General features: G+C 47.3%; 1 protein-coding gene and 1 pseudogene across 2 annotated transcripts in view; one reads left to right on the top strand and one right to left on the bottom strand.

The window, feature by feature from the left end:
• Window positions 1-10,327, top strand: part of AP3S2 (adaptor related protein complex 3 subunit sigma 2) — a 51,715-nt gene extending 41,388 nt beyond the window's left edge. Inside the window, exons 5-6 of the mRNA XM_082448878.1 lie at window positions 7,629-7,736; window positions 9,349-10,327. Coding sequence (XP_082305004.1) covers window positions 7,629-7,736; window positions 9,349-9,477 — 237 coding nt within the window. The 3' untranslated portion in view covers window positions 9,478-10,327. The remainder of the gene's footprint in view (window positions 1-7,628; window positions 7,737-9,348) is intronic.
• Window positions 10,328-11,593: 1,266 nt separating this feature from the next.
• LOC309654593 (large ribosomal subunit protein P1 pseudogene) lies at window positions 11,594-16,902 on the bottom strand (annotated as a pseudogene). Its single transcript has one exon. The product of its transcript is annotated as a large ribosomal subunit protein P1 pseudogene (transcript).
• Window positions 16,903-27,804: the final 10,902 nt, after the last annotated feature.

Below are 27,804 nucleotides of genomic sequence, written 5' to 3'. Positions count from 1 at the left end.
TTATTTTCCCCTTTCTGTGCATTTTCACAGTGGAACTGCTTACCAAGCCTTTGTTGGCACAGAACCTCTAATTCAAGCTCTTCAGAACAGGAGAGTCACACCTTCCAGGAGTCCCAAAGCTGTACCTAAGCACTGTTGAATGCTCAACATGCACCAGATTTATTCTTCTTATTTCATTTGTTAGTAAACTGGGTCACAGGAACACTTCCTGAGGGAGCCCAGGGTACAAACTCATAGGTCTCCATCCTGATCAGGACATTTCATATTGCCTCAAGGGAATGAGATGGGGAAGGTCTCAAACAGTTAGCTTATACTGACAGAAAAGAATAGAGGGGCCACATTGGATGCCCAGTGGATCCAGTTATAGAAGCAAGTACCCTCCACAGAGGGAGGATGATGTGACAGCTTCCTGGAAAAGAAAAATGAAGGAGACGGATGTCCAGATGTGTGGGGAGGAGAGAATAGAGTCTTGATAGCAGGTTAGATTGCCTTCAGAGGAATAGACATCTTGACTGGTAATCATTCCTACTTTTTGACTGTTTTGAGGGTTGTTGTGTTTCTCTTTAATTAATTTACTTTTTTTATTTTGGCTGCGCCAGGTCTTAGTTGTGGCATGTGGGATCTTTGTTGCGGCATTCGGACTTCTTAGTTGTGACATGCGTGTGGGATATAGTTCCCCGACCAGGGATCGAATCCAGGCCCCCTGCATTGGGAGCGCAGAGTTTTACCCACTGGACCACCAGGGAAGTCCCTTTGAGGGGTTTTAAGAGACAGAATTATAAACACCAACTTTCACTCATTAAAGTGTGACCATAAATTTATGTATCTTGATCTTGTAAAACATAGTTTCCAACCAGCATTTTACCTGTTAACATTTCAGATTCATCACCCAAAGTATTTCCTCTGTTGCCGTCCCCTCACATCAAGATAACCTATTTGTTTATTAGGGTTATCTTAATCTTTTTATTCAGATTAAACTCTTCCCTGTTGTGATTACTCTTGGGTCAAATTACCAGGGGATTTGCCAGGAACTAAGAAATCAGTAGCACTTTTGTTTAAACACTTCTGAATGAATTTTGCTAGAGAGCTATGAATTACTATTACTTGATAATTGATATTTGTTCAGTGCACACTGCGTTAAGCTGGGTTTAGGGCTCTTGAGGACCTTTACCTCTTTGCTATCTTTTATTGTTGTGGTTTTTATTGCCACCTACATGACTCAGGTTTCAGATTTCTTTTTCCCCCATCTTAGTTGGTTTGTTGGTTTGATCCTTTAACCCTCAGTGTTCTCTGAGGTACTTACCTACATTTCTGCTAGCATCCTTAAGATCAGTCCGTCAGTCAGCTCCTGTCATTTAACAGAACCATTCTTTGTGATCTTTTTTTTCTAGTTTTTTAAGTACATGAGTTTGGTATTGATTCTTGGCTGCCTTCTCCCCACACTCATGCTTGGCAACCTCCAGCTTTCTCAAGGCCCCTCTATCGCCACTCAAAGAAATGTCACCCATCTTTCATGGTCCACTTCATAGTCAGTGGAAGGAAGTCTTCACTGACTTGTCAGGTTAACATGGGCAGCTGGTGAGCTAATCCCTAGTTGCTCATCCTTTGCTCATTTACACTGCACGAATCCCTGTGCTTACCAAAGGTTAGTTGTGATTGTTTCAGACCTGTTGATGCCAGTTATACTGGTATTGTAAATAAGTAATTTAATTAATAATATACAGATAAACCATGAGTGAGGAAAGAGACTTGTTCTATGAAAACTTAACTTGCTTTGGAAAGGCAAGTTACTTAAAAAAGGAAATGAAGTTGAATTAGGTTTGGACAGGATAACTATAGGAGACTAGAGGTGGAGGACTCCTAAAATCTAGAAAAATTCTGTGCTTCCTGTTTCACAGGAGTCTGAGTTCTCCCTCTCCTTTAGAGAAACTGGAAATTGTGGATGATACATTATGAGTGAATTTTATACAAGAAAAAAGGCATAGCTCTCTAGCCAGCAGAAAAGATCTTTTGGGCTCTACATCAAAAATTTGATGGCTCTCAAAGTAGTGTTTATAGCAGATGATTGTGGGCTTGGACATTGGGGGAAAAGTCACAATAAAAGTCAAAATATCTTTATTACATGAGTTGTCAGTTTTAAATGCTATCCATTGAGGGTAAGGAAATCAGTGTCATTATTCTGCCTCCCTCTTTTTTTCCCCCGTCTTCCTAATTTTTTGCTAGCTGTAGCTTTCTACATTGTCAAAGCATATAGCATGGGCATTCTGTTGTCACTCTAATCCCATTTGTCTTAGTCCTACCATTAAGGGGATTCAGTGCTCACCGCCAGTCTTTCTGCCACAGTTTTTCCAGTCACCTCTTGGTTAGCAGAAGTGTTTTCTTCTGTAGATTCCTCAAAAAAAACTCCTGGGAACAATATTTCCTATTCTGTTACTCTTGATTGACAGTCACCTAGGTGTAAAATTCTTGGGTTACCCTTTGTCTCCTTGGGAATTTTTATAAGTATTGCTCCTTTTTCTGCTAGCATTGAATTTTACCGCTGAAATTTTCAAGATTTTTCCCTCTTTTAAGTGATTTGATCTTTTTGCCTGGTTGCAGAAGTTGAGAAATCTTACCTTCAAAGTCTATCTTGAACACTGACTGTTCTGGGTCAGTTTTTCCCTGGGATACAGTGTACCCTTTCAAGAACATCTTGAATTATATTTTTACATCATCTTTCTGAACTGAGTCTTTACATATTTGTTCTGTTTCTATGTTACAGTTTTCTTTTATGCATATGTTATATCTCCTTTACTGTCTTCTGTAACTCATTTTCTCCCTATTCCTTTTAATTCTTTTTTTCATTTCATTTTAGTTGCTTTTTAAAAATTTCTCCCCTTTTTGTTCCTCCCTATATTTTCAGCAGTCTCTCCTCCCTTTTGTTCCTTCCAGTTTCATCTTCATTTCTGTATGTTTTTTCCCTTCCACTTATGTCTTCTCTTCTTCTTGTCTCCCTGCCTCTCCCATAAACTCTTGCACTTCTGCTTTGAGCTCTTGCTTCATAGTTTTCTTTTTTCAATTTTGTAAAGTATTTTATTACATTTAATCCTCTCTATCACAGCATTTTTCTGGTGTGTAGTCTTAGTCTACCCTTTGGGTTTCCTGTTTCTTTCCTAATTTTTCTCTTGTTGCATCTTTATATAGATCCTGCGCAGATTTCATTTTTATAACTCCTCTTTAAATAGGTGAGTTTTTCAGGGACCAGCTATTTGCAGGATGCTTGTTTAGGGGAGGTCCCAAGTCTGTGTTCCAGGCTGGCTGCAGTTGTTCTCATGATTTCAGGTTCCGGGTGAGTTCCTTTACCCTTTATTTCTACCTAGCCAAGAGAGATGGGCGTCTGCAATTTTTCCACCATGCAAAGGCTATCTTCTCTGCTGCCACAGAGACCGGCTCTGTGAGGCAAATAGAGCTTGTTTGGGTGGTTTCTCATTTAGCCCCAACTCCAGGTCCAAGGAAGTTCCTGTCTTCCAAAAACAAGGAATCTGTTTGGTCCCAGAGGGTGTGTTCTTTACCTACAAAAAGTATATTTTTGCAGGTCTTCCTGAGCTCTCCAGCTCCCGTGTCCTCTCTCGGTAGCATCCTTTCTTCTTCTTCTCAAAAGGAAAAGAGCCCTTGCTTGAACTCCCTGCTTTTGACAGATTTTACACCTGTTTTGGCGCCTGGGATTGTGGTTATCGTCTTTTTTTTTTAATGTATTTATTTGTTTTTTTTTAAATTTTTGGCTGTGTTAGGTCTTCGTTGCTGTGCGCGAGCTTTCTCTAGTTGCGGCGAGCGGGGGCTACTCTTCGTTGCAGTGTGCGGACTTCTCGTTGTTGTGGCTTCTCTTATTGCAGAGCATGGGCTCTAGGCGCATGGGCTTCAGTAGTTGTGGAATGCAGGCTCAGTAGTTGTGGCTTACGGGCTCTAGAGTGCAGGCTCAGTAGTTGTGGCGTATGGGCTTAGTTGCTCTGCGGCATGTGGGATCTTCCCGGACCAGAGCTCGAACCCATGTCCCCTGCATTGGCAAGCAGATTCTTAACCACTGCGCCACCAGGGAAGCCCTGTGGTTATCTTCTAATTTTGTTGAAAATGGAGTTTGCATTTTTATTTATTTCTCCTTTTTTGCACTTGAAACACATTTTGAATAGCATTTAAAAATTATGACTTCATGATGCAGTGTTCAAGTCAGAAGTCTTAACTGACGTTATCTATTAACCAACCGCTGGTCCCCATGATATCCTCTGTTAGGCCTTTTACTACACCTTCTCCATAAAGCCTCCACCACCACACTGTCATCCATCTTTTAAGCACCTGAAGCCCAAGGAAGATGCTATTCAGACTTATGAAAAGCCTTTTATTCATTCAACATGCCTACTCCACACTGGGCATTGCTCTAGGTCTTGGGGATAAAGCATGGAAGACTTTCTACTAGACCTTTGACATACCCTGTTCAGATGAAGAGGGTGGAGGACTCAGTTTGGGATTTTGAGGGAGTATGGTGGAAAGGGTAGAACATGAGCTCTGGAGTCAGACAGACCTAGATTCAGTGATCAGTTCTGCTACTAAATATGTGACATTGGGATAGTTTATTGACTTTTCCATGTATCGGTTTACCTCAGATGGATGTTATAAAATTAAAATAAGTTACATATAAAGTGCTCAGCACATAGTAGGTGCTCAACAAGTACTACTTCCCCCATGAAGAAGGGGTTCATTAAACAAAAGGAATAAATACTAGGAGTACTGGTATAGAGACCTATTTTTTTTAATTGTGGTAACATTTACATAACAAAGTATACTGTCTTCATTTTTAAATGTACTGTTCAGTAGTGTTAAATGTGTTCATATTTTTGTGCAGCCCATCTCCAGAGCTCTTTGTCTTGCAAAATTGAAACTCTATACCCATGAAACAACACTCCCCGTTCCCTCCTCCCCTCAGTCCCTGGCAACCACCATTCTACTTTCTACCTCTATGATTTTGACTATTAGGTACCTTATATAAATGGAGTTATACTATATTTGTCCTTTTATGTCTGGCTTATTTCACTTAGCATAATATCCTCAAGGTTCATCCATGTTGTAGCATGTTTCAGAATTTTCTTCCGTTGTAATGCTGAATAATATTCCATTGCATGTATATGCCACATTTTGTTTATCTCTTCATCCATTGATGGACACTTGGGTTGCTTCCTACTTTTGGCTATTGTGAATAATGCTGCTATGAAGATAGGTATACAAATATCTCTTTGAATCCTCCTTTTCACTTCTTTTGGGTATAAACCCAGAAGTAACATGGTAATTCTATTTTTAATTTTTTAGGGAAACACCATACTATTTTTGGAAGGCTATTTCTTGATGGGGAAGTATAAACAGTGTAGTCCCCCAGGGCATAATTTTAAGACCAGTCTTGTTTAACATTTTGTAAATTACCTGTATATGAGAATTTCACTATTAAATCGCCATTACGTATAGATAATGAAATAGTTCATATTGTGTAAAATTTTAAAACACCTCATGTGAGTGTATATGTAGACATAAAAGTGGTTTATAAGGCTTAATTAATGTAGGCAAACATATTTTATTTGTATTTGAATGTATGCTTTATTACACTCCCTCCTCGAGGTCAGAAGAAATACCCTAGTTACATCTGTTAGTGTATTCCCCTCACTTATTATGGGCAAAATATGGAGAACTGCTGTGTCAGAAAACTTCATGTGTCAAAAATACATATGCACAAACTTGCTGACATGTCTTTTTTCTTGACTGTCCATAGCCTGTGGAGTATATTGGCCCTCAAATCCTCCATAGTTTAGTCTGGACTCTACGCCAGTGGGGTCTCAACTGAAGACAGTTTTTTCCCCCGGAGACATTTGATCATGTGTGGAGACATTTTTGTTGTCACAGCTGAAGGAGTGCTACTGGAATCTAGTGATTCCAGAGCCAGGGATACTGCTAAACATGCTGTGATGCATGGGACAGCTCCCCACAACAGAAAACCCTCCAGCCCCAGATGGCAATAGTGCCCAAGTTGAGAGACCTTGCCTTAGACCCAAACTACCTTCTCATCATTGTCCTCGGCCTCTCTTTTGCATAAACCTGACCTTTTGGCCAGACCCGGGTGCTCCTCAGACCATACACCAGCTGAATTGCTTCCTCCAGTGCCTTTCACCTGAAATCCTCCTCCCTGCTTCTCTGATGGCAGACCCAGCTTCAGTTCTCTCACTGTCTCGGTAAAACTGGCTCTGGTCTCTCTAGCCACTGCTCTCTTCCTTCTCTGACCTCCTGTAAGACTATCCCACTAATCTGGCACTTGGTTAACAATACAAAGTGGTACTTGCTCTCTTTCCAACTTAATTGAAAGTGCTTTGAAGGCCATGTCGATAGGACTTGATTTGAAATATGAAGTACCACCCCTTACATACCCCAGTGAGCACCTTGACCCACCTGGGGCTTCCCATGGCAGCTTTCCTGCCACTGTGGGATTGAGTGGTTTAGTCAGCACAATACTTGGCTGTCACAGCAGTCTGAGACTCAGCTTTGTTGGGAGAAGTACTAGCTAGATGGAAGGCCCATGTGTGAGCCTCATGACCAGAAAAATATTCACCCTGAACATGGTTTCTTATCTAAAGCTGGAAGATATGGGATGAGGACGGGTGCCAAGAAATGGGCCTATTCGATTGGGATTGACATGTATACACTGATATGTATAAAATTGATGCCTAATAAGAACCTGCAGTATAAAAAAACAAACAAAACAACTAATACTAAACTTTCATTGGGTTATTTGTATGGAAATATGTTAATATAAATGTTTCAGACATTACATGAAATTCCTAAAAATCTTATATTTGTATTTGTATGGAAATATGTATGGAAATATGTTAATATAAATGTTTCAGACATTACATGAAATTTCTAAAAATCTTATATTTGTATGGAAATATGTATGGAAATATGTTAATATAAATGTTTCAGACATTAAAAAAAAAAAAAAAAAAAAAAAAAAGAAATGGGCCTATTTTGCCTCCAGCGGAGCACAGACTGGAGGATCTTATGAAGCCTGGGGGATAACGTTTCACATGGAAATGTGCGTGGACAGGAATTGTTCTGTCATAGCTGGACTGACTTAATGCCAGTCGGTGTTTATGAGGATAACACTAGTAATGAAAGGCATCATTATTTATTTAGAACCCAATGTGTGCCAGGCACAGGGTAGGTGCTTCACACAGGTCATCTCCTTCAGCCTTCACCACAGTCCTGGAAGGAAGCTGAAGCACTGAAAGGATGATTTGCCCAAGGTCACCCAGCTAATAACAAAGAGCGGAGCTGAAATTTAAACACAGTCTGACTTCAAATGAAGCCTCTGCTCTCAGCCACCACCTTGAGCGTAGCCAGGCCCTTCTGCACTGCTTTTGGAAGAGATTTGTGTCTTGATATGCCGAGATATGGGGGAAATCCCCTGTGGTCTCTGAGGCATTTGTTGTGAATCAGGTGCCAGTGTCAAGTATGACCACCCTGCTGCTGCAGGAAAGCCCACGAGGTTTCCTTCGGGTCCACACCGTCACTCCCACAAAGGCCTCTAACCCTTCTTATTTTTGTTTCCCCTTCAGGTGCACTACATTCTTCAGGAGGTGGTGATGGGTGGGATGGTGTTGGAAACAAACATGAATGAAATCGTGGCTCAGATTGAAGCTCAGAACAGGCTGGAGAAATCCGAGGTGAGATGCAGCTGTAATTTTGCCCTGGCTGGTTAGAGAAGACGTGGGCAGAAGGAGGAGTGGCTAATGTGTGGGCTTGGGTTGCTGTGGAACCTTAGCAGTGTGTTCTACTCATCCTCTTTCTTCCTTGAGTCCATCGAAACTCATTGGTTTGAAGGCCAGCCCTGAAGATTAAAAAGGTAAGAAAAAGGCTAAAAGTGTGAATGGAAAAGCCAGGTGGCACGGGAAGGCAAACAGCTTCTGGCTTGGGAGGTTATGGCCCATGTTTGTGGTTTCTAATTCCTCCTTCAAAGCCACGTGTTCCCTGGAGGGACCCAGAATCCCCTTCTCTGATTCCAGTGTGGTTTCCTAGTTTGTGTGCCTATGAGTCTGGTCTCCCAGCAGGCACTTCTTGTGGTTTCAGACCTCAGAGTTGCCAATTTCCTTATTTCCAGTTAGCCTTATAAAAAGCTACAGTAGAGTTTGGGCTGGGTTTGAAAATAGCGTACCCCAGGTCCACCCCCACATAGTGCTGAGTTTGATACAAATGCTCACAGTAAATTCCCATCCTTTTCCCCTGAGGTCTCTCCATCGCCTTCGTCAGCCTTGCCAGGGAGTAGAGGTTACAGGCATACACCTTCACACGTGGCAGAACAAGCAGAACAAATTACCTCTTCAATTATCTAAGTGTCTTAAAGAGCTTCATTGCTTTGTGTAACGGAACTTGATCTTGCGAAACCAGGAATGCTTCCTGTGAGGACTGGCAGTCCTGCTGAAGAAGCTTTTCCAGACCGCAGCTATTGTGGCAACTATAGTTCTCTTAGAAATGTAGGCTGAGAAGCTTCCAGAAATAGTAAGTGAGTCAGAGGCAAGGGGTTTCAAAACTAGAAGCAATGGAGACTTGCTGGGCGAGGGTGGGATTGGAGTCAGGATCCTGAAAGTAGTCAAGAAGGACGAAACGGTTTTGAGAACATCCTCGTCGACTTCTCCCCTTCTCCGCACACCGGGGCCGAGCCTGGAGAGTGAGGGCTGACCGCAGGCACCTTTCCTCTCTGTTGTTCCCAGACTTTCTGTGTCTGTGGGTACACTCCACCTCCTACGTGTCCTTCCTCCCGTCTTGTGGCCACATGACATTTCCAAAGCCAGCTCTTGTCCATTTCATGGTATTAGTTGGCAAGCGGTTGTCCTAAGCTGTGACATTCCTTTTCCCTTTAAGAATTTCCCTGTGACTGCCCTCCTCTGTAAGAGTCTTCAGTCTCTTGAGGAAAGGGTTTTGTTTTATTTTGTTTCATAACCCTGTTGCTGAATATGACCTGGTTAAACTTCCTTGGTTATTTCAACAGGCATCTATTGAACACCTACTGTGTGCCAGGCACTGTTGGTACTGGGGCTATAAAACTGCATAAGACACAACCCACCTTTAGGAGTGCAGTTTGGGTCCCTGTACTATGGAACCCACTAACCTAAAGATTGTTGTGTTGGCCACCTTTGAGGCATAAGGAGGGAAAAATCAAAATGTGCATTGCATGTGCTCGGTTTGGACATTTTCTAGCCCTCTTTCACTTGTTTTTATTTAAGCCTTAAGCAGATGACACTGAGGGTTTCTCTCATACCCACCTTCACGTCTCCTCAGGGTGGCCTTTCAGCAGCGCCCGCCCGGGCCGTGTCCGCTGTGAAAAACATCAACCTGCCGGAGATGCCTCGGAATATCAACATCGGCGATCTCAACATCAAAGTCCCCAACCTGTCCCAGTTTGTCTGAGAGTGGAAGATGGCTGAACTGAGTCCTTGGAACCAGCAAAGCCGAGCCAGTCCTTCAGCAAAACCCGCTCTGCGCCCTAGAGGAGTCCAGCCTCAGGCCGTGGCCCCTGCTGTCCCGAAGCAGGAAGGAGTCCTGTGTCCACTGGCAGCCTGTGCTTGCTTCTCACATGTGCGGCCTTGCCCATCTCTTGTACACACAGCCACTGCAGATGTGAGGGGCCCTGGCTTCCTCAGTGGGGGTCAGGTGCCCAAGCCACTCGCCCCCTTTACCTGCCATGTGCAGCCACTCCCAGGGATTGCAGACTGTAGTGAGAGGCCCCCCTGCTCCCAGAACCCCACCACGAGGATGTTCTGTGGCGCAAGTCTTCAACCTTAGCACCACGTGGCTCCCTGAGGTCCTGTAGCATTGACTTTCCTGGTGAGGTGCCATAGCTAGAAAAGGGCTGACCCTCTAGATTTGGGGATGTGGTGAGTGGCAAACAAGGGCAGGATGCTATGAGATCCAGAGTTGCCTACTGACTCTACTAGAGTTGGCACACCCAGAATCCTTTTGTATAGCCATGCTGTCTCATCACCACCTCCTGCGGCATACGCTCCCCATTGCCACAGTCCTGGCCCTGCTTTCCCAGGTGTTTATGTGCAGGACACAATCCAAATCATAAGCCTGTTGTTTGCCTGCCCCCCACATATCTGCCAATAGGGAGGGCACCCCCACACAGCCAGAGGGGTCCCCCTCAAAGGGGAGGGGCCCTGTGTCTGTAGAAAGCAAAGCTGACAACATGTGGAACATCTAAGAATTATGACTCTTCCAGGTTTAAAATACATTCTCCTTCCGAGGAGCAGACGGGTCAGTTGCTGTGTTATGAATGATGAGTATTCTTTGTACAGGAAACCCAGTGCTGTCTACACCAGCTTCTGGAGCATGAGAGCCTGAGCTGGGGTCATGTGTTCTGGACCTGGCACAGGGGAAGGCTGGGGACACGGGCAGCCTGCTGGCTGAGACCAGTGGCAGTGCAGCATCTTCTCCCCAGTGTGCGAGGGGTCCCTGCGTGAGCTCACTCTGGGCACGCCCTGTTCCCCTCAGATGACAGTCCTCTAGAGCTAGCTGTGGAAACCTGTAAGTGTTTACGTTCGGTAAGAGCCTTTCTTCCTGTGGTTAACTTAGAGCTGAAGCTGCTCCCCGAAGTAGTGCCTCTTACTCCTGCGCTGCCTTGGGGCCAGGTCTCAGGTATGATGTTGAGCTGCCTTGAGATTAGGGAGCTCGCTGCACCATCATGGTAAAGCCTCCCGGCCTGGGGACTTCTCGTGCCTGCCGGCCGGTGGCCCAAACTGTTTCCTCAGGCCTCCTGATGCTGTCGCAGAGTCCTTCTGAGATGGTGCCCAACAGGACCATGGTCAGGACCATGTCTTTTCCCACTTTGAACAGTGCTTCCTGTGGTTGGTGCCCTTTGCTCCCTGTAGCCTCTTAACCTCAGTCTTTTGGAACATCTCTGATAACCTCAGAGATGGGTAGTGTTGATCAGAATGTAGGCCCTCTTATGTTGGAAGAGGGAAATGTAGGTTTTCATATCTATCTGATGTTAAAACCTCTCATATTCTTTTAAAGAGTTTAATTTTTATTTTTAACAGACATTTCAGTATATTCACATCCCTCTCACATTTGCTGAAAGTGATATAGGAACAAAGAAGGAAAACGATATTTATTTTGCACCTCCTGTAAGGTGGCATGAGCGAGATCCTTCCACAATCCTTACAACAGACACTGTTATCTCCATTTTGCAAGTCAAGAAAGTAAGACTCAGAGAAGTCAAGTAACCTGCTTTAGTTCACACGGGCTAAGAATTGGGACTGTCTGTCTGCCTAAATCCACAGTTCATTATTTTTCACTGCTCAAGATGGCTTCTCCCAATTTTATTTTCTTTCTTATGGGTAAGGAAACCTCAAAAAGTTTAGGTAGCTTCTCAGAAACTGTGGTAAAAACCGGCTTGGTAGCCAGTGACAGCATCAAAGAGTGTGAGCTGGGGGGTCCTCCACATGCATCCATTGAACTGGTGAGGAAGCAGAAGCCCAGAGTGTTTAGTGTTGTGTCAAGGGTCACAGAGCTAGAACCAAGTCAGTTTTCTTTTTTCTTTTTTTAAAATTTTTATTGGAGTAGAGTTGATTTACAATGTTGTGTTAGTTTCAGGTGTGCAGCAAAGTGAATCAGTTATACATATACATATCAAGTTGTTTTTCTTGAGTTCATTTCATGGCTTATCGCATTGCTGCCACATGTCCTGGATTTTCTGGAATAGTCTTTGAATGTTTTGCCTGCCAGAAACCAATGATTCCCAAAAGCCACTGACTGGTCCTAGAGACTCCAGCAGTGGGCATCCCAACATCATCCCTCATACTGCTTCTAAAAATGACATAAAACTTGAGCCTGGTCTTTTGTTTGGAACACTTGATCCCTTTGGATGAGCCACAGTAATTGTTCATTAACTACTTGAGGTTGCCTGCAAATCCAGCTACCTTTCTTGCTTGTTATGAGCAAAGCCATAAACTTTTTTGAAAAATAAGAGGAAATCCTCATTGGCCTTTTTTTGGAGAGGGATACAAATACTGCTGCTGAGAGATGTCGGTTATGAAAATAGGGGCCAGGTTTGAATTTGGGAGCCATTGGCCCTGGATGGTTTACAATGAGGATTTCCTGAAGTGGTACAGAATACTGGGTTTTCAGTGTTCACTGCCACTGACAAAAATCTAATATTCCTCCATTATGCAATTTCTCAGTGCTTGGTGGATGCCAGGCTCAGTTCTGGGCACTGAAGGTTGTGAGCAGTGAGGCCCTGCCTCCTGCAGCTGTCTCTGCTGTGCATCTCTGAGTGCTCAGGTCGCATCTGACTGGCAACCTGAATTTGTGGAGACTAGAGTCAGTGACTTTGTGTTTTATGGAATATTTAAAGGACAGTAACCCATTTCCCAACCCCAGCTGACCCCATCATGCTGTGCTGTCTATGCTCCAAACAGCCTGTCTTCAAGCTGCTAGAACAAAAATACCATAGATTGGGTGGCTTAAATAACAAACATTTCTCACAGTTCTGCAGGCTGGTCAAGATCAATGTGCCAGCAGATTTGGTGCCTAGTGTGGGCCTACTTCCTGTTTCACAGAGGGCCATATTCTTGCTGTGTCCTGAAATAATGAAGAGAAAGCTCTGGGCTCTTCATCCCCTTATAAGGGTGTCATTCCCACCATGGGGTCTCCACCCCTGTGACCTCATCCAAACCTAATTACCTCTCAAAGGTCCCATCTCCAACTACCATCACATTGGGGATTGGATGTCAACATGAATTTGGGACACAAACATTCAGTCCATACGTACCCACCTTTTCTGCTAGGCCTGGTCATGGCCCTGTGCTTGTCATATTAAGGATTAAGTCAGCTATCTCGAGTCTTCTCAAGTCCCTGTTATTCAGGCCTCTGCCACTTACAGAGCCAGCCTTTCCTCCCCACCACCTCCACCTCCATGGAGCCAACCTAGGGAAGACCTCTCGGGCCCCAGCTTCACCAGGAAAGAAACCAGGGGAGTATGGCTGAAACCAGGCTGCTGGCTAAGTCCTGTCTTGTGGACCAGTCTTTAGTGGGGGATTTCCTTAGTGTGGTCCATGGGTTTCCAAATAGGATGCAGCAGTGATCAGTGCCTGAAGATAAAGATCAAGAGAGAGTGTGATAGCCAGGACAAGAGCCAATGAGGTATGGGAGTCACCTGGGGTGGGGTGGGGATGTCGTCTCCTAGCAAACATCCTGGTCTTCAGCTTCCCGAGTCTCCTGCCCTACCCATCTCCTTGTGGTCATCGGGAGCCTGGTGTCCACATACCTGTGTGTACCAGAACGTGGCCAGTTCCCGCAGGTGGACAAATGGCTGATCTCATGGTTAAAATGTTGCCCACTGGGGAGCACTGGAGGATGCTACATCTGCGATGTCTGGCAGCAGTTGGCAGGTAGACAGGCCTCCTATAAGGCAGTAAGTAGTTCCATGGAAATGATTAATCTTTTCCAGAAGACTGTTCAAGTTCTTTCCTATTTCAATGAATTAATGTTTTGAAAAGGAAATTCGCGTGGTTCAAAATTTAAGGTAACAAAAGACTGTTCAGCCAGACTCTCACCCTGTTCCCCCAAACCACGGAGCACCCTCCCCCATCCCTGGAAGCAACAAGTGTTTCCAATTTAAAAGATTAAGAAACAAAGCCCCTGAATTTTTATTACTGAAACTGAGACAGTGTACTTTCCTCAAAGAGTTCTGTTCCATTTGACCTTGGTGGTTGACCTCAGTCCACTACAATCCTGCCGTCCTCTGTAGAGAGAGAGGCCTCCCAGACCACCCCGTCCTTGCTCTGCCTCTCTGTTTTCCATGGCACTCTGATGTCCTGTGTGTTTGAGTTGTAGTTTTTATCTCCCCTACTAGGATGTACGCCCCTCAAAGGCAGGGATTTGTCTCTCCTGTTCAGTGCTGTGTCCCAGCTGCTATGACCAGTGCCTGGTATGTACTGCTCAATAAATAACTATTGAACGAGTGAATAGTTGAGACAAATGGTAACTCATTCTAACAGCAACTTGTAGCTTATGCTCTCCAGGGCCCTATACTCAGTCAGCATTTGGGGAAAGAACCTGGGTAATGGCATTGGGAACAGCCTATAGGGAGGGACCAGGTGATGGCCTGTGGAGGATGAGGGAGAGGAGAAAGGCAAAGCTGATGACAGCGGAGCCCACGTGACCAGAGGACCAGCGAGGGAGAAAGACCAGAGGTTGGGTGTGGACATGTGACACGAGTTGCCTGAGAGTATCTGGGGCAGATGTCCACCAGCCAGCTGGGAACCTGGGAGTGAGCAGAGAGGAAATGAATGTCCATCCCAGAGAGATGGTGGTTGAAGCCATGTGGGCGAGCTATGTGGCCAAGAGGACTCAGCCTGTGGGCAGAGAAAGGGAGATGAGAGTCTAGACAGAGGGGCAACTTCAAGTCGACGGAGGACTTTCAGTGGGAAGGGCCCCTGCTGAGAGGCCAAGGGGTGGGACTTAGAAGAGATGACCTTTCTTGGTCTTGCCATTGCTCCTCCACCCCAAGCCCTCTAAGTGAGGCAGCGAAATGAGGGAACTTGGAAGGGGTGGTTCTAGCCTAGTGGTGGGGTGGGTCTCACCCACAAGGTGGTTGTATAAGAGTGTGTGTCACAAGCTAGCTCTGATGTACAGAGCCTTCAGAAGGTCAGTGACCACATCCATAAAGGGATACCAATAGCTCCTGCCTTAGGGCGCTGTTTGAGGGTTAACAGAATTGATGAAGACCACAAGGGACTCCATAAACACTGGCTGCCGTCATCATTGGGATTTTTGCAGAGGGAATGGGAGCTGAAGTAGATGCAGTTAGCTGGGAGAGGTTTGGTGGTGCTGGGAAGGAGAGACGGACGTCTGTAGTGCTCAAGTCCTGGCAGAAGGCCTCAAAGGTGGGGCTGCAGAGGGATGATGGGGACAGTGGATGCTGGCCTGGCCCCACCAGTGGCCCATATCTAGAGGCCACTGGTGGATAAAGCTGTAGGGGAAGGGGTGGAATTTCTGGAAAGTGAAGCTTCCCTTACAGTGAGGAGGTTGAAGACATAGAAGAGCGAGCTTGGGATTGGTAGGACCGGAAGCGTGGGGGACAGAGCCTAGAACTCCCTTCCCCCAGAGTCAGGGGGAAACGGAGAGGTCCCAAAGACACTGGGAGGAGTCAGCATTTGGCCAGGACAGGGGTGAGGGCCTCTGGCCAAGCAGGCCTGGCCGAGGGTTGGGTTCCTATAGGGACTCCACGCTTCCTGTGAGAAATGGGATCTTTAGGCTTTCTCAAGACCAAACCTTACATTTTTTTTCAACTCTGATAACAGCCTGGCCTGAGGGCACTTGGGTATAGGGGTGCCCTCCTCTCCCACCTAGGATTGGACCACACTTTCAAGAGGGCAGGTTGGGGGTTATTTTCTGTATTGGTGATGATGAATGCCCTTTACAAACCCATGGGATAAAGGCACAGTTGAAATGACAGAAAAGAGGAGGTACAGGTAAATATTTATTCATTTATTATTTTAAGAGTTCAGCTATTGAACATGTTACAAAAGAGGTTCAGTCAAAAAGCCCAAAGCCCCTGTCATCATCAGACTCCTCAGAGTCTTCTTTCTTTGCTGCCACTGTCTTTTCAGCTGGGGCAGCAGTGGTGGAGGCGGCAGGACCTCCTGCTGGTGCCGCCCCAGCTGATAGGCAGGCCCACCAGCCCCTGCCTTGCAGATGAGGCACCCGATGTTGACATTGGCCAGAGCCTTTGCACACAATCCTGGCCAGAAAAGGTCAACATTTACACCAGCTGTTTAATGAGGGCGTTGATCCTCCGTGACTATCACCTCATAGTTGTGCAAGATGAGGGCCGAGTAGATGCAGGTGAGCTCCGAGATGGAGGCCATGGTACAAGCGAATGAGAGGCGTTGCATGGTGCTAGTCGCCGGATGAAGTGAGGGCCTCACCCCAGTGCGACCCAAGCTTCCTCGGAGGGACTGAGCACCCTAGCGGCAGCTGAGGAGAGGGAGCCAGGTGAATTTTTCAAAGACTGGGATCCATTGACTCCCCAGGCTCAGGTGATATTCAAAATATTTACCAACAGGTCTGTCTCAGGCACCGACAAGTGGAGGTACCAGATGGGGGCTTGGGGATGTTACTGGTGGTCCATGATGCTTCTGCCACCAGGCCCTACCTCTCCTGTGGTAACAGAGAGGAGAACCCAGGAGGTTGCCACACCTGCAGCTGCTGCAGTTCGCTCCTGTGCTGGCCTGGGTAGGACCCTGTTGATGGCAACTGTGGCTTGGTGAGTCAGTGTGCTTCTTCCCGCTGGGGCCCTGAGGTGGGAGGGGCAAGGAGCCTCCTCGTACCCCATCCCTAGACCCTTACAAGCTGAAAGTGAAACTGGAGGCCAAGAGACACAAGCCCAGGGCATGCCCACCACAGAAGATCACCGCCTTTGCCCTGGGCAGCCTGGCACTGAAGCTTTCCTCCAACCTCCCAGTTCTGAGCCCTTGGCACTGGTCGCCCTTCCCTTGACCCCTCTCCAAACCTCCGAGTGGCTCCCCAGCTGGCCACGGGCCACACGAATCTTACTCTGGCGGGCAGGCCTGAGGTTGCTGCATGCCAAAGATGGCAATATGTACAGCCTGGAAGGTAATCCTTTCTTGCTAGGAAAGTGCTTCTCTAACTGAGGCAAGCTAGGATTTGAACTGCTAACTACTAAGCCAGCTTTTCTGGAACTCCTTTTGTGTGTCTGGGAGGTACAGCTAGCTGGTCCACGAGGAGATGGCTCCCGTTCAGATGCTGGACTGTGCACTCTGGGGTGTTTTCTGCTGAAATTCCCTCTCGTTTTTTGATGAGTTTCCCAGCCTCTACAGGTTGGTGGCCCGCAGCGGGCCGTCCTTTCAGGCCTCTCCCTGAGCCGCAGTGCTCAGGGTTACAACCCTTTCCTATCAGGTCACCCACTCCCAGCTCCAGCCCAGACCTGGTGAGCTGCTCTTGGCTCCCGTGGCCCCAGAAAGGCCTCAGACTCCAGGCCGGGCCGGGCCCTGGCCCTGGCCATCCCCTCTGCCTGTCTTCAGGTCTTTCTCACTCGCTCGCTTCAGGAGAGTCTCTGCACAAATGTCGCTGTCAGAGGACTTCCCTGCCCTTTCCTATTTCTCATGGCACTTATCACCTGACATGATAGTGTTTGTAATGTCAAACTCTGTTCTTTTCACTATTTTTTGCTGCTGTTTTGCTGTGCCTAGCACAGTGCCTGACCCACTTTAGCTGTCAGGTAAATAAATGATTGTTCATGAATGAATGAATGAATGAATGAACAATTCTACTGTTCCCCTCTCAACATGCATGGAGCTCCACACCTACTCCAGGCTTGAGGGCAGGAAGCTCTGTGGGGTGGGAGTCATGGGGCCTGGCTTCTCAATTCACTGCATGAGCCTGAGTGAGTCATGTAGCTGCCTACTTCTAGTTGTAGGAATAGTGTATGAGAACGCACTTGTCATAGAGACATAAAGCCCTGAATGGGATATAAACTTGGTTTGAATCCTGGCTCCACCACCTGCTAGCTGTGTGGCCTTGGGCAACATCCCTAACCTCTCTGTGCTTCCGTTTCCTCATCTGTGAAATGGGAGTAAAACAGCTTCCTTGAATCAGTCAGGGTTCTTGGTTGCAAACAATAGCACCAACCCAGAAGCTTACTAAAGGGCCATAGGGAAGCTCTCACGCTCAATGGAAAGGTGGAAAGCCCAAAACAAAGCTGTCCAGGACACAAGGAAAAATATTCTCTGGAGCCCGCCACCAGCACTGCCAACACTGGACCCCAGGGCCACAGACCCTGCTGGCCTTCCCTGAATAGATAGACTCCTAGGCAGTGCCTCTGATTGGTGAAGCTCAGGTCCAGGGGCCAGGGCAGCAAGTAGAGGAGGCTGGCCCCAGCATCACATAGTGAGGAGCTTGCCAAGCAGGGAAGAGACGCCTGTCCACCACATCACATGCAGAGGGTTGTCCTGAGGATTAGAGTTAATCCAGAACCTCGAGCACAGCTAGTGGGAAACCTGGTGGAATCCGCTGGAGTTAATACATGCTTATCCTGTGACTCAGTGATGTCAAACTAGTGTGTGTGTCTGGAAGACGGGGACAAAAATGTTAACAGCAGCACTACGTGTAATCACCAAAAACTGGGAACAGCCAGATGCCCATCAAGAATGGAATACATGAATAAATAAGTACCCTGGACTACTACACAGCCACGAGAAAGAGCAAACTACAACTACATGTAACAACGTGGAAAAATCTAACAAACACAACACCAGGCATAAGAAGCCAAGCAGAAAACCATGTAGGTTGTATGGTTTCATTTATTTGCACTTCAAACACAGGCAAAGTGAATGCATGATTTTAGAAGCTGGGATAGTGGGTGTCCTCCTAGAACGACAGAGAAGAAGGGGCAGGAGTGGGGCTCCTTGTGCTGAGAAAGCTCACTTTCTTGATCTGGGTGCTGGTTTCACAGTGTGTTCACTTTGTGAACCTTCATTGAGTTCTTCATTTATGATTTTGTATTTTTCTCTAGGCTTGTTATACTTCAATTAAAAAATCACGTACGGGTTTAAGAAAAAAGAAAGAAAGAATTTGTCTCTGGGAAGCACTGGGGATAGTGCCCATGGTATGAGGTGAATAAATGTTAGGTCGTTGTTGTTACCGTCGTCCTTGTCACTGGTTGGTCTCTCCCCACCCCACACACCCCATCCTCACACACCGTCCTCCCAGGCTGGAAGAGACCCCTGTGTTCTCAACCCTCAAATGCATTCAGTAGGCAGAGCTGGTGCTGCAAGCACGGGGGTTCTGAGCTCATTTGTGAGTGGTGGGGAAGACCTCCTGGCTCAGCACAACCCATTCACTCATCAAGGAATTAGCCACTTCCTGCAGGGGCTGGGAGGCCAGAGAGAGTGAGAACTGGGCAAACAAAGGGCCTGCAAGTAGCTGAGGACAGGAGTGGAGACAGATCAGGGAGGTGATGGAGAGCTGGGGCCTTGGAGTCAGGGAATGTGTTGGAGCCCATCCTGAGGACAGTAGGAAGCCAGGGAAGGAGTGGTCTGTGTGTGCGTGTGTTGGGCATGGGGGAGGTGTATGTGTCCAGTTTTGCTCTGGCTTTAGTGAGGAGAATGGATGAAAAGGGAGAAAAAAACATTCCAGGAGTCCAATTAGGAAGCCTTTGGTGGTGACCAGGTCAGGGTGAGACCATGGAGGTGGAGAGAATAGGAGGATTCATGGGGCATTCTAGGGTTAGAACTGATAGGACTTGGGGGTCGTCATCCAGCGTGGAGGGAAGCATGGGGATGGGTGAGGCAGGCGATGACCAGGGGCTTGAGTAGCCCCACAGATGATAGGCCTTGCTCTGTCTGGCACCATGGAGGAGCTGGATTTGGGGTGAGTGTAAGTTAGATTTGGGGAGCAGAGTCCGAAGAGACTGAGACGCAGTGGGCAATGCCTGTGGAGGGTGGGCTTGTGGGAGGGAAGGGAAGCCGTGTGCATAGAGAACCCCTGGCTTACAGGGACACTGCCCAGTTTAGGCAGCCAGCTCAGAGGAGAGGCCCAGATTGGGAGAGTGTGGGCCATGGAACCAGGGTTTCTGGGGCTCAGTGAGAAGGGGGGGAAGGGCTGACAGGGGGATGGGATGGGTGCACAGAGTGAGCTGGGGCCAAGGATGACAGAGATGTGGGGCCTGGTGGGCTTAGCTAGTCTCTAAATTTCCAAATCAGTGAGGTGGGCACTGGTGAATGGGAGGACCCTGACCCTTGAGAAGGAGAGCACCCAGCCCAGGGTGGGGGTGCGTCAGGGGACATCAGGCTAGATCGCGTGTGTGGAGCCTCTGCATGATCTCCAACTAGAACAATATCAACGATAATAGTGAAAGTGGCTCTGGTAGACATTATTACTGTTCAAGATATCTATTGCCTCTCCCTGGGGGAGCATGACACTTCCCATACCTTTGACATCAGGCTTGGCTACCTGACTTGCTTTGGTCAATAACCTGAGCATGAGTGAGGTGTGCCACTTCTAAAAAGAAACTTCAGGAGTCATGGTGCTGCCACGTTCATTCTTATCTCTGCCAGGAGACCTGCAGTGTCCCAGATAAGGGCTGCTCCTTCAACCTGGGTCTTGGAGTGGAGCTGACTTTGTGCAGAGCTGCATGACAGACATGTAATGTGAGTCAGAAATAAACCTTGTTGTAAGATGCTAAAATCTGGGGGCTGTTTGTTGCTGCAGTATAGCATAGCCTCAGCTGACTGCTACAGCAGCTCGTGGATTTGGAGTGTGTACTCTGCACCAGGCACAAATGATTCCATTTGTATAAAATTCTAGAAAACATAAACTCATCTATAGTGACAAAAAGCAGATCAGTGGCTGCCTGGGAACCGGGTGGGAAAGAGGGGGGCAAGAGGGGGGCAAGAGGGAGGGATTACAAAGGGCATGAGAAAACTTTTGAGGTGACAGATATGTTCATTATCTTAAGTGTGGAGATGGTTACATGACTGTATATACGTGTCAGATCTTACAGACTTTAAATATGTACAGTTTATTGTATGTCCAGTATACCTCAATAAACAGTTTTTATAGAAAACTCAACTCTGTTAGACTAGAATTCTAATAAAATTCTTATCCTTATTTTACAGATGAGGAAAATGAACCTCTTTGGGATAAAATTACTTGCTGAGGGTCACTCAGTTCTTAAAGGCTGGATCCAGAATCTGAACCAGGTGTGCCTGAATTCAAAACCTGTACCTTTTAACCCCAAAGGAGTTTGAGTGGCAGGCCAAGGGTCCAGGGGTGAGGGCCCCCAGGCATGAATATGGGCTACATATGGAACCCCAGAGACAGCACCTGCTTAAACACAGTGTTCCCCAAGAGTCACCTTGTTGGGGGAGAGGAGGTGGGCAGATGCCAGGCCCCACGGTTTTCAGAGCAGCCCCACGTCTCCTGGAAGAGTAGGCACAGCATGGCAGCAGTGGGGTTCTGGAGCCAGCTGGTACCCACATGGGAGAGCCGGCTGTTAAAATTTCAGGAATTTCACGAATCAGTTGTTAAACATAGCCATTATTAAAAATTAAATCATATATGCTTACCATTAAGCAAAATATGTAAAAAACAAAGATTATAATACTCAGAACTCATGGCCTCCTAATTACGTTCCCACTTCTGACTGGTATTTATGCTCTTGTGGTTCTGCACACCATTGTGTCTATTAAGGGGAGATGGTCTCTTCCCAGCTCCGCCTCCTGTGGTAGCTTGAATTCGGACTGGTGGGATTATTTACACCATGGAGATGGGAAAAATGCTAAATCAGTGCTAACCCCTCAAGCCCACACCCTGCGGATTGTTAAACATTTAATCATCACATCACTGAGCCCTAGGGTCTTGGGCAGGAGGCTTAGGTCTGGGGCTGAAGGGAGAGGCAAGTACAGACAGAGGCTGGAGGCCCGGGGCTGCCTATAATGACGGTGATAAAATGGCTAGCCTGATTCGACCCTAGCTGCCTGACAAGTTTTTTGTGAATTCCCTCCCTTAATCCTCACCACAACCCTGAGAGGTAAAGTGCTATTACTACCTGCAGATGAGGAAGCCGAGAAGATATAATACTTGCCCAGAGTTGCTCAGCTAGTAAGCGTCACAGGCAGGATTACAAAGCCTGACCCTTAACTGCTACTGTCCACACACCCCCGCCCCCTGAAAGTAGCAGTGTTGGGACTCAGGGTCCGGTCTAACCTTTTCCTGAAACCTCCAGCCAGGCACAGGCTCCAGGTCCCTAGGAGCCTGGAGTAGGCTTCAGTGACCACTGGGCCCATGGTCCCAGTTCTCCTGTGGGCAGCCTGTCTTGGGGGCCACGTTTTGTGCAGAACTGAGTACCAGGGAGAGGACTGACCCGTTTCCCATGACCGAGGCCAAGGGCAGGCTGACCCCTTTCCAGAACAGTTTGCACCTCTCAGGGGCCCTGGAGCACTAGGGGACAAGCTGGGCTGGTGGAAGCCCTGAAGCCTCCTGAGGGCTCTGAAGAGGAGAAATTCCAGAGTGCCGCAGCCTGAGGGGGCCTCTCAGATCCTCCTCTCAGATCTTCCTCTTCATATGTGAGGAAAGTGAAGGCTTGGGAGTGCAAATGTCCCTGAGACTGAGAAGGCGCTGACTGTCCAGAGTCTGGAGTTTCAGAGAAGAGAGTTTTGGAAAAGGTCTCAGGCTGCCAGAGCAAGAGGAGGAAGCCCTGGGAGGCCAGAAGGTTGGAGCAGGTCTCCCAGGTGCCATGAAAGCGGTGCCCCAAGGGCCGGTGGGAAGGATGCCTGTGATTTTCTTTCTGATGCTGGAGGTGAGGGAGGCTGCAGTGCAGGGTTGGGGGTGACAGGTGGGTGTGCTTCAGGTGAGCCACATGGCGAGTGGACCAAGGCTGGCCTGGAAGAGATTGGGGAAGCTGAGGAGGGCCCCAGGGCCCTGCTGAGTGTAGTGGGTTGAATGGTGTCCCCCAAAAAGACATGTCCAAGTTCTAATCTCTGGAACCTGTGAATGTGACCTTATTTGGAAAAAGGGTGTTTGATGTAATTAAGTTAGGGTTCTGGAGATTAGATCATCTTGGATTATTCAGGTGAGCCCTAAATCCAATGACAAGTGTCCATATAGGAGATACACAGAGACGAAGGTCACGTGACCCCAGGCAGAGATTGGAGTGATGCAGCCACAAGCCAAGGACCACCTGGAGCCACCAGAGGCTGGAAAAGCCACTGAAGCATCCTCCCCAGCACCTTTGGAGGGAGTACGGCCCTGCTGACACTGTGATTTCAGACTGGTGACTCTCCATACCAGTGTGAGAATATGTTTCTGTTGTTTTTGGCCACCCAGTTTGTGGAAGCCCTAGGAAACCCATCAGTGGGGGTGAAAACAGGCATGTTACAGAGATTCCTCCACTGCATGGGGCAGTGCCAGGCGGGAAAGGAGGCTCACATACTGGCAGGTGGAGTGCGGTGAGCTCAGGCTGGGTGGGCAGAAGGAAGACCTGCAGAGGGGGACGGATGGAAAAGACTATGGGTGGGAGGTGGGGAGAAGCTTGGAGCTCTCAGGGGGATGGGAGAGCCAGGGTCCAGGAGGGGGCTCAAGAAAAGGACAATTTCAGGAGATGGCAGGTCCTGGGAAGAGATGCGGGAGGGGTGGCCGAGAAGGCAGATGGGGAAACCCCCAGAGCTGAGACTTTCTAGACAAAGAGGCTGACATGCCCAGGGAGAGGCATGGCCAGAGGAGGCATGGGCTATGCCAAGTGGGTCAAAGACAAGCACTGCACTGATATCATCCACAAAGGAATCATTACTGAGGGCTCCTGCGGGCCAGACGTTGGTAAACGCCGTGCACAACCTTTCTTGAGTAACTCTCACAACAGCTCCACGAGGGTTTTTTCCCATTTTACAGGCGAGGAAGGCGAAGGCTGTGGGTAAAGTAGTTGCCCAGCTTGTAAGTGTCAGACCCTGACTGGAAGCCTCGTGTCTGCCTGCAAAGCTGGCCTCCTTCTGAGCATCCTGCCCTGCCCTCGGGAGGCTCCCGGGGGCAGCCTGTGGCCAGTGCGTGGTTGGGTGGGGTGTGGAGGGAGCACTAGGATGGGAGCTGGCCCAGGGGAGTGGCGCTCACCCTGCCTTCCTGCCCCGCCTGGCCTGTCCCTCCCTCTCACCCCGCCTCAGGGACCACTGTCCCTCCCACTAGGCTCCCAGTCCATTCTGTTCCTTCCCCGCCTGGGACCCCGCTGGGCTCAACTTCGCAACAACAACAGGCTCTTTCCCACTTCCGGCCTTGCCAAGAGAGTCAGCTCTAAAAGCTGCTCTTTGTCCTTTTTTTTTTTTTTTTTCAAAAAATGTGTTTTCGATCAATTTTATAATAAAACCCAAACTGAATTCTTGAAAACAACAGCAATGAGAAATAATAAAAGAAAAAACTCTCAGCTCCAGGAAGTGCTGACTCTAGCACCATCCTCTCCAGCCCAAGCTGCAGCGCTGGTTCCCTTCCCTCTCTCCCCCAAAACCCTACCTCCACCCACCCATGCACAATTCCTGGTACCAAGCCTCCTAAATATCCCCTAGTCCCTTGGTCTCTGCCTGCTGCTGAGATCCTTCACCTCTGGAGAGGCTCTACGCCTCCCAACTGCTCTTCCAGCCTCCAGTCTGATTCCCCTCCATGCTGGTCCCCTCCATGCATGCTCTCCCCAGAGGCTCACTCTGAAAGACAAATCTGACTCCATCAGTGTCCTTTACTCAAAGTTCATAGAGTCTTAACTCCTTACCATGGCATTCAAGGCTCCAATGTCCAGTCCCTGCTCGCCCCAGCCTCATACCCAGCAGGCACCTGACCCCCTGCCTTTGCATATGCTGGTCCCTCTCTCTGCTTGGGACACCCTTCTTCCACCTGTCCATCAGGATAATTCAACTCAATCCTCAAGACTCAACCCAATTAGTTCCCTCTTTTGATGGCCCTCTCCTGCCCTCCCCAGGCAACAGAGTGGCCCTCCTCCCCACTGTCATGACAACTGGGTGGAACCTGGCTCCTTCATTCATCTGATATGTGTCCATTCCCATGCTAGGCACTGGGGCACAGCAGAAAACAGTACTGGCCCAGCCTCTGCCCCAGTGGACATGACTATCCCTGCTGCTGCTGCCCAGGTAGACCGTGAGTCCCCCAGGACATGTGCCACCTGCCTGCACAGAGACGAGCTTGGTGCCCACAGGCAGTGTGTGCTCCTTAAATGTTTGTTGACTGAATGACCAACCGGATGAGTGAGTGAATAACCTTAATCCCTTCCAGCTCCCCCTTCCCCAAAGCTTTTCTATCTCCTTTTCTTTTTTAAGTAGTATTTTAATGGTTTTGGTGGTGGTTGCTCCAAAAATAGTACAGATGTATGTTTGTTCTAACAATTCAAAGAATGCACAGGTGTACAAGGGAAAAATGGTAGTCTCTCCCGGCCCTGCTCCCCCGAGCCCCCTGCATCAAGTCGACCTCACTGAGGCCAATGAGATTAATCATTTGGCAGGTGCATTTCCACCACCCCAACACTCATGACTCTACACAAGTCTACATGCACCAAGAAAGTTCTTATGAAGATGAGTAATAGTAAATATATTACTTTGGCTCTTGCTTTTTTAACTTAAAAATATGCTAGGGACATCATTCCAAGGTCATATAAACAGAATTAACTTGATCTCTCCAACTGCTGTGTAATGTTCCCTGTGGATGTTTAATACTTTGTTTAAATGGTACTCTATGGACACTTCGGCCTTTTTTTTTTTGTTTTCTGTAACAAGGAACGCTGCAATAAGCCTCCTCTTACACATTTTTGAGTTCTGGTTGGGTTTCTCCAGGGTTTAGGATAAAGCCCCCAAAGCAGAGTCACTGGGTCAAAGGGGATATGCATGTGAATTTTTAATAGGTCTTGCCATTTTACTTTCTCAAACAGAGCAATTCACAAGAGCTCCAGGAGTGTATGAAAACGTGAGTTCCCCATACCCTGGCCAGTTCTAGATGTTATCAATAGTCTAAACCTTTGCCCGTATCATGGGCAAAAAACGACATCTCATTGTTTTGCAATTGCATTTCCTGAATACAACTAAGGTGGGACATCTTTTCATGTGATGGTTGGCCTTTTTTATTTCCTCTTCTGTGAGTTTTTGCCAGTTTTCAGTTAAAAAATCACCTTGAGGGAACTTTTTAAACATTATTGATATTAATTCTTTGTTGTATGTGTTGCAAATATTATAATCCCGTGTAATAATCGTCTTTTGCCATACAGAAGTTTGTATATGCTTAAATGATTTTTAACTCCTTATTACAGGAATTTGAAAACATACTCAAAAGTAATGAGAACGATATAAGGAACTCCCAGTGTACCTACCTCTGAGCTCCAACAGTGATGAAGATAAGGCTAATTTTTCCCCCAGTATGAAGTTTCCCTATTGACGTTGCTTGTGGTGGTTTTTTTTTGCAGAAAAAAAATTTTTTTTTGTAGTCAAATTTATCAGTCTTTTCTTTTGAGGCTTCAGGTTTTGTATAATATTTATAAAGGACTTCCCCACTCTGGGATTTAAAAAAATTCTCCCATGGTTTCATTCAGTAGTTATAAAACATGATTTGTTTTTCATGGTGGGATAGTATTTCATTATATGGGAAGACCATAATTTACTCAGCCAATCACCTATAGCTGCATATTTGGGCTATTTCTGATTTTTCCTGAATTATAAATAATACAAGGCAGTAAAAGCCTTGTCCATAAATATTCTAGTTCATCAGGCTAAATTCCTGAAAGTGACCTTCATTTCCATCCCCAAACTGCCCTCCAGAAAGTCAGGCTGCATTTCTGCCACAGTGGCTTGTGTATTACTCTCAAAATGCCCTTAGAGCCTAAAGCAGAAAGGCAGGGACCCAGAATGGAAGATTCTCTCCTGGCCTGATTGAGCCTTTCTTTGGCTTGTCAGCCATAGAGAGGATTATGTCAAATATGCTAGAGGAGGGGGCCAGGCAGCATGAGACTAGAGGCCCAGAGTAGCTGCTAAGGTATCACTCAGAGCCAACTTTTACTTTACATACAATTCTATACTCCAATAAACTTGTGACCTGGCTTTTAAGAGCACAGGAACAAATGAGAAAGGGGAAGCAAGGCTGCTACTAAGAGCACCCTAGCCCACTTGTGCTGTTTCTAAAGGAAGAGCAAGTGCAAGTCAGTCAAAAAGCAACCACTTTGGACCATGGTGATGCAGTGCTAAACTGTCCCACAGATCCCAGTAATGGATGAGGGAGAGTCAGTTAGACTGGGTGATCTCTAAATTTGCTTCTAAACCTGAGATTCTGGAAGGTATCTTGAACTTTGTGGTAGGCAGAGTAATGCCCCCTCCCTGAAGATTCCCTTGACCTAATCCCTGGATTCTGTGAATATGCTTTGCTATGTGGCAAAGAGTAATTAAAATTGCTATCAGCTAACCTTAAAATAGGGAGATTATCTTGGATTATCAGGGTGGACACAATGTAATCACAAGGATCCTTAAAAGCAGATGCAGGAGGCCAAAGAAGAGTTAACACCAGAGTAACACCATGTCAGAAAGACTGGATGGGCCACTGCTGGCTTTGAAAATGGTAGGGGACCACAAGCCAAGGAATGTAGGCAGCCAGAAAAGGCAAAGAAATGGATGTTCTGTAGAGCCTCCAGAAGGAAGCCCTGTGGACACCCTTGAATATAGCCTAGTGAGATCCATCTTGGACTTGACTTACAAAACTGTAAGATAATAAGCGCGTTGTTTTAAGTTTGTGTTAATTTGTTACAGCAACCATAGGAACGGAATACAAATATCATCTGGTACTGCCCGGTAAAAAAGATACCCAGAGAAGAGGAGTGCCCTGCCGCTGGCCGCACAGTCGCTGGAAGCAACATACTCCTGGCTCTGGTCTTTTTTTTTTTTTGCTAGGTCCTGCTGCTTCTCTGCCTTCTTAATGACGAGCCCCAGGTATCACGAAAGTTAAATTCTGTGCTGCCGACATTCAATTATCTGGAACAGCCATCTCCGGGGGATGCCCAGTTTATTTTTTTGAATGAGTGGGGCTCCCCCCACCCCCGGCGCCCCAACTCGAAGGGCGAGGCTTTGTGGCCCTCCCCCAAGGGCAGATGCTGTCCAGATTGGCGGGGCGGGGCCCTGGGGCTCCGGCCACAGCGGGGCTGGGGGGCGTAGCGGGGTAGGGTGTGGAAGCGGGAGACCTGGAACCGAA

The sequence above is a fragment of the Balaenoptera physalus genome (assembly GCF_965194825.1).
Source record: "Balaenoptera physalus genome assembly, chromosome: 2".
In the NCBI taxonomy this organism is placed as follows: domain Eukaryota; kingdom Metazoa; phylum Chordata; class Mammalia; order Artiodactyla; family Balaenopteridae; genus Balaenoptera; species Balaenoptera physalus.
This window is presented reverse-complemented; position numbering and strand designations above follow the sequence as displayed.